Source organism: Oculina patagonica, chromosome 13 (genome assembly GCF_052425735.1).
Source record: "Oculina patagonica isolate OP01 chromosome 13, crgOcupat, whole genome shotgun sequence".
Lineage (NCBI taxonomy): Eukaryota > Metazoa > Cnidaria > Anthozoa > Scleractinia > Oculinidae > Oculina > Oculina patagonica.
In genome coordinates, this window is record NC_135770.1 from 27,641,410 (window position 1) to 27,656,075 (window position 14,666).

At 40.7% G+C, this 14,666-nt stretch overlaps 1 protein-coding gene and 1 pseudogene across 1 annotated transcript; one reads left to right on the forward strand and one right to left on the reverse strand.

The window, feature by feature from the left end:
* Positions 1-1,572: 1,572 nt before the first annotated feature.
* LOC144636336 (monocarboxylate transporter 10-like) lies at positions 1,573-6,416 on the reverse strand. The gene is made up of 4 exons (XM_078495523.1): positions 5,961-6,416; positions 4,297-4,859; positions 3,647-4,016; positions 1,573-2,472 (listed from the first exon to the last, which is right to left on the reverse strand). Exons 1-4 carry the CDS (start codon positions 6,130-6,132, stop codon positions 2,183-2,185), a joined length of 1,395 nt encoding a protein of 464 aa, XP_078351649.1. The 5' UTR covers positions 6,133-6,416; the 3' UTR covers positions 1,573-2,182.
* A 184-nt stretch (positions 6,417-6,600) lies between these two features.
* Positions 6,601-13,298, forward strand: LOC144636343 (monocarboxylate transporter 13-like; annotated as a pseudogene).
* Positions 13,299-14,666: the final 1,368 nt, after the last annotated feature.

Below are 14,666 nucleotides of genomic sequence, written 5' to 3' on the forward strand. Positions count from 1 at the left end.
TTAGCACGAGAAGCTTAAACGAAGCTTCGAGGGCCAATTTCCTAGTTTTAATTAAGAACATCAAATTTCCAAGGGGCAACTATCAGACCGATAAATCCGAGACAAAACACTCTATCGTTTTTATTGTTCACCACTTAACTTTCTTTCGCGCAGCAGTTCAAAAACGAACATATAGAATTGTTTTTTTACCTTTTTGGATGGGATGAAAGCTGATTTGAAAACCGAAATTTAACAAACGAAAAAAAGAAACAGGCAAGAAACCCACTATTATTGCAGTGAATTTAGTGGGGATTTTCCTGTCTGTAGGCCCGCTTGTTTACAAAAACTTTTCACGGACGATTGCTATCAATCCGGGTATTTTCCACGGATGTCCACCATCAAGTCACGTGCTCAATTTAAACCAATCAGAATCACAGAAAATTTAGTGGTGAGCTATTATCGCTAATAAACCACGATCGTGCGCGCGTTGCTTTTTAAAGGCGCATTTATTTTTAAATTTTGGCTTAAAAGTGAATAAAATTGTAGATTTTGGATTGTAACCCTCTAGAGTTTCTACTAAAACAATAAGACTACTCACCGTTGTCTTCTATGAACGATAGAAATTAATCCCGCTCATAGCAATTAATCCCAGCGCGCGAGCAGGCAATTGAAGATGAATCGAATCCTGCAATCTGATTGGTTCCGGGAGCGAGCGGAATTTTCCGATCTTGACCGCGGTCAACGGAACGGGATGCAGTTTCGCGCGAAATCAGTTTGCAGCGAGACGAATAAACACAGGAAAGGTTTGCTCTCCAAAATCGAAATAGCTGCTTACCAACCGTTGTAAATTTGAAAGAACTAAAAAGCAGTGGAATTAAAGGACTCAAAGTTCTTCGTAAGGCGAGTATTTTTTTCTTTCTCAACAAAATCGAGTTGTAGTTTACGGTTTGTAGTTTGCCCTTGTTTGTGCATTTTGCAATGATTTTCACGCCATTGCGGTAAACTTCGCCGGTTTTTAGACTCTATCTATGAGTTAAACTGCCTTGTTTATCAGTCAAGTTTTGCTAAAACAGAGCACTATTTGCCATCATTCAAGGAAATGAGATTCTTTGACTAAAAACGGACAATTTAATTATCACAATATTGTGCCGTACGTAGACACTACGCATTTCATTCAGTATGACACTTTATCAAAATAAAATTCTGCTGGGAAAAGTGCAGAGATTATTAATTTGTTAAATACAAGTGTAAATAGCTTAAAATACTGCTTTCCAGTCAAAGAGTATTTTTAAGTCAGAGAAATAGGCTTAATACCCTGCGAGCAAAGATTCTTTCAAGATTTTTCAAAACATTTATCGAGAATTGTTCGGGAAGCCCACTGAAATCGATTTAAATGTGTTAAGTTTTGTGGCATATTTGTGCTATATTAATGACTTCATTTGCTTTTCTTGATTCTCTGCAGTGTAAATTAAATATGCTGAACCTTTTTTGAGTACGGTTCATTTTAAATAAATAAATAAAATAAAAAACTTTATTTATCCTGAAGGGCCAATCAGTGATCATTAGATCACTGGTATAAACTGGCGATCAGCATTAAGTGAAGCTATTTTATTCGGAATTAAACAGCAAACAGCATTCTTCACTCTTGCTCGTCGATCGAGTCGCACTCAAATCAAATCAAATTTGCGCGTATACAAACAAAGATTTTGCGACAGATTTTTTTCTTGGTTTCTTTTCCAAACAAATTAAAGTACAAAAAATAAAAACGCTATTTGCCGGCCTAGGTCGGTCCGTATTGGGAAAAACTGTACCCTCGGTCTTGAGCACGGCCCTCGGCCTGCGGCCTCGGGCCGTACTCAAGACCTCGGGTACAGTTTTTCCCAATACGGACCTCCCGGCCGGCAAATAACATATATAGCTTACCAATAATATCATACATAGAAACGTCGGAATAGATGAAAAAAATTAGAACAAGAGATTCTAAATTAAGCTCTCCCAGCCCCCCCGGCTCCGTGGTCACGGATTCAATGCACAGTGCAGTCTATAAGAGTTAAGAGGCGAAAGCAAAGAGCTACAAACAGGGTCCGCTGGCGTAGAGTTGCCAACAACCTTTTTTCCACGCGGAACCTAAATGGTCTAGCTAAATCAATGCAGTCTATATTAAAACTGTTCAAGCCTAAAGTCATAAAAACATTATTAATTACTAATACAACGGACTTTCCATTGCCGTAGTGAAAGATGACGATCTTTGATGATCCTTGCGAATTATGAGTGTTGAGTCCTGGGACAAGCTCATTGGTTTTAGCTCTTGTTCGTCTATCTCCTCACTTTGTCCTTGGTCCTGAATTTTCCGTTCAATATCATGACTAATGTCTTGTTCTGATTCGTGTTTAACACACAGAAGAACGAATGGAATGACAGAGCCAACAATTCCAAGTCCACCAGCCATTAGAAAAGCAGCAATGTAGTTACCAAACGTATCCGCCATGAACCCTGGAAGATAGACGACCACAAAATATATGGTCAATATAGATCCTGAAAAGGGAAGCCTCGAGCCAAGTGGCCCATGCTGCCGGAGCTTATCCCGGTTTCTGTAGCATTAAGCGGCTAGGAATATTTCTACTCCCCCTGAATGGGATGCTAGTCCATCGCAGGGTACCCCCCCCCCCCCCCCCCAGCATAATGTCGCCGGTACCCATTTATACACCTAGGTGGAAGGAGGCACTATGAGAGTTAAGTGTCTTGCCCAAGAACACAACACAATGACCCCAGCCAGGGTTCAGGTTCGGCTTATTTTTCCCATAGTAGTTTGGGTGTGTATTTTGACCCTACATTTTTTCTAATTGATGTCCTTTTACATCTCTTTTAACAGGTTTTAACAGTGTTGTAACAGTTGTGCTCACGCTTCAACATATAACGCATACTTACCAGTAGTAATCAGAGATTAGGGGAGTGCGTTCGACCTATAGGTAAAATTCCACAAAGTACTTAAAAAATACAGACATAATTCACAGAGTAATCCACTACACGCATGTAACATTCAACGTTCAACCATTTCCCCGTCAAAACGTCTAGTGTTTCTAGGAACAACGATATATCACAAATTCAAAGAAGTGATGAAACAATTTTGATCCGTATTATACCCACTCTCGATGCATGTAATTCTAACAATTCAATTGTAGTTTTATGCAACGTATATTTGCAGGAAAACACGCTGGTTTAGCTACGAACGAACTCCGTACGAAACTACGCATCAACCTACTCGATTTCCACTCTTTTTACGACGTTCAGTGGCTGAAGACAACTCTGCTGCCTTCGATGATAACTCTCTAATGTTCTCCCTGAAATTTTCGACAAAATTATAGTTTTGGCCACACGTTTAGCCCTTTAATGTTTTTGAGTTCAGTTTGGGACGCCATCTTGTCTTGCATGAAATCGAGGCCATCTGTGGCTACCAGTTTCCCGGCCGAGATTTGCCCCTACAAAAATTATGTGGGGGAGGCTAATCGTGTGTCCATACATATGCGCGCGCAATGCGGCTCGATTCATTCCGCATAACAGTACACAGGCATACCAACTCAAAAGACAAAGGACACAAATTCAAAATTAGGCTTGCGCTCTCCTTCGTCGAACGCAATTAAGTGACGTCCAAACCTCGCCTACGTACCTGCTAAAGGTGGGCTACCCAAACCAAAAGCTCCACCGGACGTCAATACAAACCCAAACGCCAGGGCTCTTTTGGATTCCTCAACAGACTCCATGCATTCGATAATTAAAGATGTCACCATCATTCCATCTGCTATACTGAACGTAATGGCATAAACCACCAATGCAGCATAGGACTTTGCCAGGGTTAGTAACATTGTAGAGGAACCACCAATGAAGGTCGATGCTTGTTGAATATGTCGTGCCTTTATAAACCTTGTATTGCACAGAAATCCTACTAAAAGTCGGCCTATCGAGGCGAATATGCCAATAAACAGGTACAAAGTGGAACTTTTGTCAGCAGGAATGCCAAGATCATCACAGTGTTTGATCTGAAAATAAAAATGTGCATTGTCAGCCTTTGGCAGAGTCACCCACTATTCGACTTAACTGTTACAGTCACTGTTCAAATACAGCTGAACCGAGTCACTGGTATATTAGTTTAATGTCAAGCACATCAGTTTACGTTACGTCTTGCGAATACATCACTATAGAAACAGTTTCTTGTGAGAACTGTAAAAAAAGCTTAAAAGCGGTTTGTAATATACTGGTCTCTCATATAAAATAAAAAAAAACTACTAATCTACACTAGCACATGGATGGAATACTTACTAGATGGACGTATGGCACCATTCGAGCAAATGTACAAAGTCCATTTCGTATCAACATTACGATAATGATAGGATTCTTTAACAACGATAGGTTTAATCTGAACTTCTTGCGAGGAGCTCTTTCATGTTCATTAGAAGTTGGTGTCCTTTGATGAAGAAAACATCCAGAGAGAGAAGTCAAAGTCAAAATTCCAGCAAACACACGGAACGTGTTCCTCCAATCAAAAACGTCCACTAGCGCTTGAAGAGTAGGGCCAAGAATCATTGTCCCCAGTCCTTGGCCTGCGGTTACGATTCCAAGGGCAAAAGATCTTCTTTTCGTGAAGTAATGAGTTACAATAATTGGCGAAGAAACATAAATAAACGATACGCCCACAGCAAAAGGTAAACTAAAGGCAATGTAGAGGATGATGATGTTGGGAGCAAAGGAACCCAGTGATAGGGCAGCTGAACACAACAGACATCCTAATATGGTAGCAATTCGAAATCCAAATCTGTTGAGGAGTGCACCCATAACAGGACCAAGGAAACAAAAAACGCCTATTATGATAGATGAAGCCCATGCTGCAACACAAAACATAAATTCGTCAGTTGTTATTCTGATGTTATTTCCCGACAGAACACAGTCAAGTTAAGCATGTAAGTTAACAGTCACAGTTAACCCCTCGTTACCACTGAGCTATGCTATATGGAGCTAGATAAGTGATGTTGATCCATTCTCTAAACAATCGCTACTTGAGTTCACACTGTGTTGACAGTGTTTGTCCAGAGGTGTCGCGTCGACACGACTCAACACGACCAGACTGGTCTCTTCTTGTCAGTTCTCTTCTTTTCTACCCCTCAGTTGTCTACTCTTCCCTACACTCCGCCACTCCACTCCCTTCCACCCCCTTCCACCCTGTCCCATGATCCCATCCCATCCTATCCCCATACCCTGAACTCTTTACTTCTTGTAGCTAGTCTCGAGACTCTCGCCAGGAGCCCATTACTCCTGGTCTTGCATTGCCATGGCAAATGATAATGACTTTTAAGTGTCTTACATTTATCAACAGTGATGTTAATTTTGGCAGTATTATGAGAACATTCTGCATTAACCAATAACATCGTCATTTTAGCTGTGGCAATATGCTGTCATCAGTGACAGGAGGTAGTTACCATGGGACGCGCGACCCAAAATAATTTATTCAAAATGGCTGGTGCAAAAAGTACACAACTCGTTTCAAAATGTTCGGTTCAGTTCTCTTCCGCCTATAGATAACTGATTGACAAATGTATATGTCTAACCTTGTCTAACGGTATATAATCAACAGCATCTGTGCAAATAACCTGCAAGCAAGCTCTTTTGTTTGTATTTTAAATTCTGGTGTTCATTCCTCGGGTTTATTCATAAATCCTATAAATTTTCTGAAGATAGATCAGAAGCATATAGATGCAGTATTTTCCCTTACAACGGTACTAATATCTGGCACATATAATGATGTATTGGTCGCTTGGTCTGTAGTTGTATAGATATTTTGTCTAAAGCGAAATCGAAGCCACTTTTAACTTCATTGACATGTGCGTCAGGGTCAATGAAACCACAACGAATATTAATTAATGAAACGTAATAAACAGTAAGTTGAACGAGCAATGGTAGTGTGCAAAGTCGATCAATATCAAACTTACCTGCTCTTTCTCGGCTTTCGTCAAAAGAATCCATAAAAACTGGTAAAAGCACGCCGAGAGCGAAGGTGAATCCAATTGTTAGAATCATGCATGTTGTTGTACAGAAACAAATAAACCACGACCAAACGCTGTCTTGCTTGTAAGAAGAAACGTTACCGCAACAAACAACCATGTTGACAGTGTCAGATTGTAGTTAACCAAAACAGTGCCTTCAGATGATGATTTTTTGATGCAAATCCTTGCATTTTAACCGATAACTGTAGTGTGATTCGTCGCCGTTTCAACACAGACTGTTAATTTACATATAAGCCCCAATTGTTAATCAATTTTTTGACGTGGATGTCACGCAAGAGTAGCTATTGATTGTGGCTACAATAGTTTGTTCCATTGCCCCTGTAGATATCTTGTTTTGATTTGCTTTTGCTTTTCTGTTTTAAATATAGGAAAAAACTTCGAATTCCGGCTCCAATGTGCCGGTACGCTGTTTTATGAGGCCTGGGGTGGATACTTGTCTGACGTCACGCCCTCAGTTTAATGTCACGCTTTAACGTCACAAATTAAGCCAGACGTGACGTTGTCCACGGCCGAAATGCCGCGCTGACACACTGCTGATATACGCATTTTAATAAACATAGCTATCATGGCTTGCAATGTAGTTTGTAGGAGTTGTTATGATGGCGATCCATCTCACAAAAAAGACTCGGTTTGGGCTTAGATGGTTTGCGTTGCCGCTGCCACAAATCTGGCTTTTGCTATTGGATTGATCTATAGCTTTGGAGTGCTTTTACCCGTGTTCATGGACTACTTTAAAGAAAACAGGGAAAGGACAGGTAAGATTAACAATTTTGAACAGAACCAAATTACCTACAGTTTTACTTTATAAAGGCACATCTTAATTTATTACATTTCAGTCCTTCTGTCACCGAGCGCTTGAACTCTTTCATGATACGTTTTTTATGCGTTTTTCACTGATATGAAACACGCAGAATGATTAATTAGGGAAATGGCTAGCCTGGGAGTAGCTACGAGCAATGACAGACGGTTGTGTTCAAAGGCTAGCCGATAAATGGTCTACTTTTGAAAATTAACAATTTATTGAAGAAATAGAAATTATATACATTGTAAGTAAAATATGTTGGTGGCTTTCACAGAATGTGCATGTAATTAAAAGTCCAAATCATTCGATATTCCACAACGTTGTATAAAACGTTTTTCCGGCACGTTCGAACCGGATCGATTTTAAAATCCCAGGTACGCTTGCGCGCTGTTATCTGTGATCATACCGCTAATCTATGCAGGGGCCCATTACTCCTGGTCCATGCCGGTATGCACGACCAGCGCTTCCGTAAGCTACAGCACAGGCTCACCATCCTATGTTTGTGTGCTACAGCTTGACAATCACCCTGCGAGCAGAGCCTCTTTTAACTTCCCTTCGGTTGATTTGGGAAGTAGAAAGAGGCTCTGCATAAATTGTGTCAGTTCTTTGAAGTCGCCGCAGCCCCAAATGGGCTGGTCAGCCCGGATTAGACCGGTTTTTGCAGCGCGGGTACAATTTTTTTTGGGAGAAACTGACGGTCAAGACAGACCACACAGTACACTCTCGAAAGCACTAGAGCTGACGAATGCTTTCGACATCTGCTACCGTTTTGTGCGCACGTGCAGCTTTTGGATCATTTAAGATCTCGGTTTTTTCGCAAACCATGAAGAAATTTCACTGTTAAAATCTCACATTTCTACCATAAATTCACTAATAATAGTACTTGACGTGTTTTTACTGAAGTAATTCAACGCTCTTTGAAAAAAAGAACCACAGGGAGACCACAACAGTAAAAAAAAATTTAATAAATAAATAAAAGAATATTATTCACGTGGTTTCGTTCGTTTTCTGTGTTGTTTTTCTTTATGGGTAGTCGATAGACACGACAGCACTGTTGTCGTATGCTGAGCTGTCTTGTGCGCGAGCGGATTTCAGATATGCAAATTTTCTCTTTTCTTAAGGACGTTCGCGCTAATTGTTTATGCGCATCGTTACTGCGCACGTTATTCATGTCGCAAGTCGCAACGTCACGCCACGTCATGCACGAGCGGGCGCTGAGAAAACTTTCTAAACACGTATAGGGTTGGTAGTCGTTGCGTTAACTTCGCTTGCAGTTTCCTCTCTTAAAAGGTCGGTGACCCCCACTTTTTTCGGGATATACCACCTTTACCGATAAATCTCTACTGATTGACAAAAAATGAGCGAATTTCCAATGTTGGAACTTTGTTATATTTTCATTTTCTCCCCTCGCGCGCGACCAAATTAGTCACATTTTCCAGTATCGAGTGTTCGCAAATCCAATTCTTTAAGGCAAGATTTTCCTTAAGGGACTTCAAAACCGAAATATATTTGTACAATAGACCCACTAAAATAAATTCAGACAAAGAAAGTTAGCCTACATCAATTAATTTAAAATATTTTGTCGCCTGAAGCCGTTGAGGTCATATCGAGTGACGAAGTGAAATTTATCCAAATACGCGCCCTATTTCGGATATCGTATTTCGGAAACGAAGTCGGTGACCCCCACCTTTTTTTACATTTTTGATAAGAGTAACTAATAAACTAGCTATGGTGAAATTTTAAGAAAAATTGCAATGTTGGAAGATTTTCGCGCGAACGTCCTTAATAATAATTGTTATTAAGAAAAGAGAAAATTTGCATATCTGAAATCCGCTCGCGCACAAGACAGCTCAGCAAACGACAACAGTGCTGTCCTGTCTATCGACTACCCATAAAGAAAAACAACACAGAAAACGAACGAAACCACGTGAATAATATTCTTTTATTTATTTATTTATTTATTTAATTTTTTTTACTGTTGTGGTCTCCCTGTGAAAGAACTTGTAAAAGAAACACTTTGTTCACGCTCTCGTGTGCGATCCGTAACGCCATTCCGCGCGCGCATGCCAAGATTAAGTCGTCCTCGCGCAAGCCCGCGCAAGCTAAACGCGCAAGCAAGCATCGCGTAAACCGCGCGCATGCTCAACAAAGATTTTACACGATTCTTGCAGAGCCCTTTCTTCTTAAGTATATCAGTGGAAAAGATTTAGGACTCTGCTCGCAGGGTGCTTGTCAATAAAAACAATCAAATTTCTTCAACAATTGCTTTTGTAAATATTTTACATGTAAATAATATAAATGTTCTTACCATTAACTACAACCCAAGACAAAAAGAGTTGGGAAGATTGTAAAAACATCCCCGATTAAAGAGAGTTTCTAATTCAATTAATTAATCCCCATTTCTGTACTGCGGTAGGATCCTCCCGCTCCCCTTGATCAATGTTGGTCCCTCATTTTACAACCTTGTGTGTGTAATAAGGTCGCTTTTCGCTCAACATTGAATAGGGGAGCGGAGGCATAAAAGGGCAAAACTTTCCAAGACTTTTACCTGGGGTTGTAGTTGGAATATAAATCAGGTCGTACATTTGCTGATTTATTATTATTGTACCACCAGCCGCGACAATTTATGCAATTTCACTTAAATTGGTCAAGATTACCGCCTATGGCCTCCCCCAGAAAGCAAAAAAGGTTGCAATACAAAACGATGTATACACTTATATTATGTAAAGAGAATTTTGCTATGTGGTTTTCTTGTATGCACCACTGAGTCACATGCAGTATCCCAGTATACCGATAAAAAACCAAAAGATTTTTGGAACTCAACTTTCCATCCAAAAACAAGCCGCCCTGGGTCTTTTTGGAACTTTACGTTATTATCGGACCACAAGTGGGCCATCGTGACAATCAGGTGAACTTGACAAATCTACAAGTAGTCCTTTGTGGTGTCAAAAATTCATTTGTGGTATCAAAATTAAATTTCTTGTACTCCTTGGCTAATGGTGTCCAAATATAATCTTGGTGGTAATTTTGCTCAAAGGGTTAAACATTACAATTTATAGCTACCAAAATTTTAGAGTAATGAGCTGTTAGTGCCTTAAAAATTCTATTTTCTCTGCTTTTATTTCAGCCTGGATTGGATCGCTTTCCCTTGCCGTTTGTCAAGGTTGTAGTCCGTTTGTTGGTTCTCTAGTGAATCGCTTTGGCAGTCGAAAAGTTTCTATCGCTGGATGTCTGACATGCGCACTTAGTTTAACAATAGCCTCCTTTGCTAACGACTTGACAGGCTTGTATGTTTGTTTTTCCTTTCTTGGCGCTGGCGCAGGCTGCGTTTTTCTGTCAGGTTTGGAAATTGTCAGAACGTGTTTCGATAAATGGCGATCAATTGCGCTTGGAGTCACCTCAGCTGGTAACGGCCTTGGTACAATGGTTCTTAGTCAAGTCCTTCAATCTCTTGTCAGCGTTTTCAGCTGGAGAAATTTATTGAGAATTGTTGCAGGTGGTTTTGCTTTGAACAGCTTCCTTGGTCTCTTGTATGATTCCAAGATAGAAATTGGAAGCAGAAGTGAACTGCTTTCAGGTGAAGAGGTTGGACAGAGACGTGCATCCAAACGCTTTACGTTTCATTTCTCAGTATGGAAGGTTCCTTGTTTCCTTGTACTAACCGTCGCATTCATTTTTGCAATGTTTGGGCGCGGAGTTGTGTACGTGCATTTGGTAAGTACTTTTGAGTTACAAAACATTCGCTAAGTATTTGTAACTTTTGCCATAGCAAAAACAATTTCCAATAAAACTTTTCAAGCTATCCTGATTTTTTCTCAATTTCCCAAGGTCTGCACTGTACTGCACTGCATTGCATAACATTGGAATGCATTTCAAAGTATAGTCGCACTATCCAGTACTTTACTGCACTCTACTGCATTGCACTGCAGTGTCATCCAGCACTAAACTATACTGCACTACCTTCCCACTGCACTGCACTGCACTCACACTGCATTGCACAACATTGGACTGCACTGCTTAGTATAGTTATTAATTCATCGCACTGTCCAGTACTATACGTCATTGTACTGCATTGCACTACACTGCAGTGCCCAGCACTACACTATACTGCACTACCTGCCCACTGCATTGCACTGCACTGCATTGCACTGCACTGCCTTGCACTGCACTCACACTGCATTGAACAAAATTGGACTGCAGTGCCAAGTTGCATTGCCAAGTATTTGCTCTTCATCGCACTGTTCGGTACTACACTGCACTGCACTGCAGTGCCTTGCACTACACAATATTGTACTGCACTGCACTGTACGTACTGCACTACACTGCACTGCACTGCCCACTGGACTACACACCACTACACTGCATGCACTGCACTGCACTACATTGCACAAGATTGGACCCCATTGCCGAGTATTGTTCTACATTACACTGTCCAGTGCACTACACGACATTAATATACAATCTTCGTTCACTGTCCAAAATCCACGCGCGCAATTGGTTAAAATAGATCACGTGATTTTGCTTTACCTGTCGTCAGCAAACTCCGACAGTGCAGTATTGACAATAATGCACCAAAATCGTGCATTATTGAAAGTGTCTTTAGCTTCAAGGCTAAAGAAGTGAAAGAAAAATATATTCCTCAAATAATCAACAATCCAATACCACACAAAATTGAAGAGGATAACAACTTGAAGCGCTTTCATGTTCAAAGGTAAACTGCAGCTTAATAAATACATTTTTGTGTGCGATTGACTTGCTTGTTGCTTGATTGACCTTGATTGTGAAAGCCATCGACTTGCTTTGAACAAGCTTCTCGCTGACCGTGTTTATGAAAAACCACAGCTGATGAACGATTTTATGAACCATTGTAAGCTTTATTTCTGACATTTCTGCACGGATTATTTGTGATTTTTATATTATTGATCTAATCCCGTGTTATTATGTACTACTGCACTTATTTTTAAACATTTGTTTGAAGTTCGTTTAGTCGAAAATCTCTTGCAGTGTACTCGAAATTTTCAATACTGCACTCGGCTACGCCTCGTGCAGTATTGAAAATTTCTCGTTCATTGTGCGGCCAGCGCGTGGGTGTATTTGTCAACAAAACACTCACAACAGTCTCTAACCCATAACTACAATGCAATGCACTACAGCGTAATGCATTGCAATGCACTCGGCACTGCACCGTGTTCCACTAGCGTCCTTCACGACAATCGACAGTACACTACACTGCAAGGCACTGCAGTGCACTACACGACACTATAATGCAATGCACTACAGCGTACTGCATTGCAATGCACTCGGCACTGCACCGTGTTCCACTAGCGTCCTTCACGACAATCGACAGTACACTACACTGCAAGGCACTGCCTAGCGCTATATCCCCAGCCGGAATAAAAGATTCTTTTTTCGAAAGCCATATCGTGGTGTTTGTTAAACGTACTGACTTTATCTGTTAACTATTTGCGCAGAAACAGAATTATTATGTAGTAGTCAATACAATGTTTTTTTATTCAGGTAAAGTACTGTAACGACAATGGAATGTCTTTTAGTGCATCATCAAGGCTCATTCTATTCATGGGAATACAAATTGTACTCGGACGCTTTGCATGCGGGTTTCTCTGTTCCTACAAGCGGCTAGACAACTGGTATATCCTTCAGAGCCTGTTACTAGTGAACGGTGTATTGACAATGCTCCTTACTTTGGCTGAAAACTACAAAGCGTTTGTTGCATACGCCGTGATATTTGGCTTTTGTGATGGAGCATGGGCTACAGTTAATACGATTCAAGCTCTGACGTGCGTGGATAAATCTAGAGCAGCGTCAGCAATTGGTTTCATGCTTCTGGCTGGATCCGTGACGTCAATGGTTGGACCTCCAATATCAGGTGGGCAGCTAACTTGTAACCTGTGTAGTTTCGAGCGCGCATATGGGAAACGCGAAAGGCGCGAGACGGCCACGCGAGGAAAAATGCGTGGCCTTCTCGCGATCTCGCGCCCTTTTATTTAATACGCGCGCTCGAAAAACTTCACAGGCGCCAGCTGTCTTGTTCCCATAAACTACAGCCTTGATTTCTTTGAATCCTTTATTTAATCGAATTCATTCACAGTTAATTCCTTTGTCAGGTCTTGCTGCGGATAAACTGGGTTCATACGGGCCCTCATTCCTTATGGCCGGCGGTTGTTTATTTGTGGCTTCGTCCATTCCGTGTGTGTTTCGCTGCATCAAGACCAGAGAAGCTAGTGGTGAAGAAAATACGGAGCATGCTCAAGAGCATCAAGAGCAGAGCGCTGAGAATGACGTTTGCGTGGTAAGACCTGTGACAAAAACACGAAATTCAAACGAAAGAGAATCAAACACAGGCGAAAATACATTACTTATTTCCACAGTATGACAGTTCAAGAAAACTTTAATTCAGCCGGCTTCTTATAATTTAATGTCTTGGAATCAATGCCACGCAAAGCGCAATCTTGAAAGAGTCACTTTTGGTTAATCTTGCGGCGTATAATGCTATTTAGAAAAACTGAGTCGGTTCATTTAGTAAAATACTTTATCAATCAATGTTTAAGGATAGGGGGATCGGTAAGATAACGTTTCGTTTAGGTCTACATTAGGCCAAGCTTAAAGCGACCATGCAGGATTATTTTTACACTCTTCCCCCGCCCAAGGTTTGTCTAGAACTACGACCGTGCCCATATACACTACTGGTCTTAGAGAGGGAATGTAAGACCCTAAACGTCATAGTTCTAGTTCAAGGGGACATTGCCGTGGCAATGATGCTGGCGAGTTTGGCTCTAAGCCACTGCTTTTTCGTCACCCACAGCTGCAAGCTTGCCTGCCTATCGGGGACGTCAATCTGTTTCGAGGTAAAAAACGAGGGAGTTGGCTAAAGATAAAGCATAAGGTACACTGCAGTGCCCGTTGGTTATTTTAGCGAGAGCAGAAATAATAAACAGGTCCTTTGATAGACTACATCAAATGATCTTGACATCATCACAAGACAGACACACCGGTGAAATTTATGCCACCCGTAAATATGTTTGATCGCAAGATTTACTGAGCCATCTTAATTTGTTATTTAAGTTACTTAAAATTCCGGTTAAAATATCGCGAAAATAAAAATGTTAGAATGGAATGTTTTCCGACTTAAAGAAGTTGAAGCGTTGACTGGCACATTTGTGTTGAAAACAGGTAAGAATAGAAAAAGGCACTGATTGAAACCAGATCGCCGTCAGGTTGGAGTTTTGTGTGAGGTTTGTAAACGCTGCTGGCTAAGCGTATCTTGAAACGATAAATTTTGCTGACATATATACAGTGGAACCCCGTTAATACGGACACCAAGGGGACAGGCCAAATTGTGCGTATTAACGAGGTGTCCGTATTAAGCGGGGTCTCCGAAAAAAGTCACTGATACATGTTTTATCGGCAACAAAACGTTATTTAATTGTACTGTAACTGTAACAAATGCAAACTGTGAACTCTGACTAAAATTTATAGTTTTTACAAAAAACCTACAATCTAGTGATACACTCGAGCTATTAATAAACTCAACAGCGGAATAATTTGAAAATGTCGCAACTTTACTATATACAAGAAATAATACGTATTTCAGCAACAACAGAACGTTTTCTATAAAGTTTCCTTTGTAACTAAAACTCTGACCCTAACCGTTCTCAAACTCTACAAACTCGTTTGAAAGAGTCCGTAACTTTACTTTGCACGGAAGCTTTAAGCAAAGAAAGTGAAACTTTTAAATAGGAATACTGAGGAGTCAGCCGGAAAACAGTACAAGGTTCAAACACCGTAAGTCACGCTATTAAGCTACTCTT

What these genes read in the sequence shown, in the direction of transcription:
- LOC144636336 (XM_078495523.1), bottom strand. Translation starts at nt 6,132, where the DNA reads ATGGTTGTTTGTTGCGGTAACGTTTCTTCTTACAAGCAAGACAGCGTT. An exon ending in CGAAAGCCGAGAAAGAGCAG is followed by an intron (nt 4,860 to 5,960) that starts GTAAGTTTGATA and finishes TTTGTGTTGCAG; the next exon opens with CATGGGCTTCATCTATCATA. An exon ending in TGGTGCCATACGTCCATCTA is followed by an intron (nt 4,017 to 4,296) that starts GTAAGTATTCCA and finishes TTTTATTTTCAG; the next exon opens with ATCAAACACTGTGATGATCT.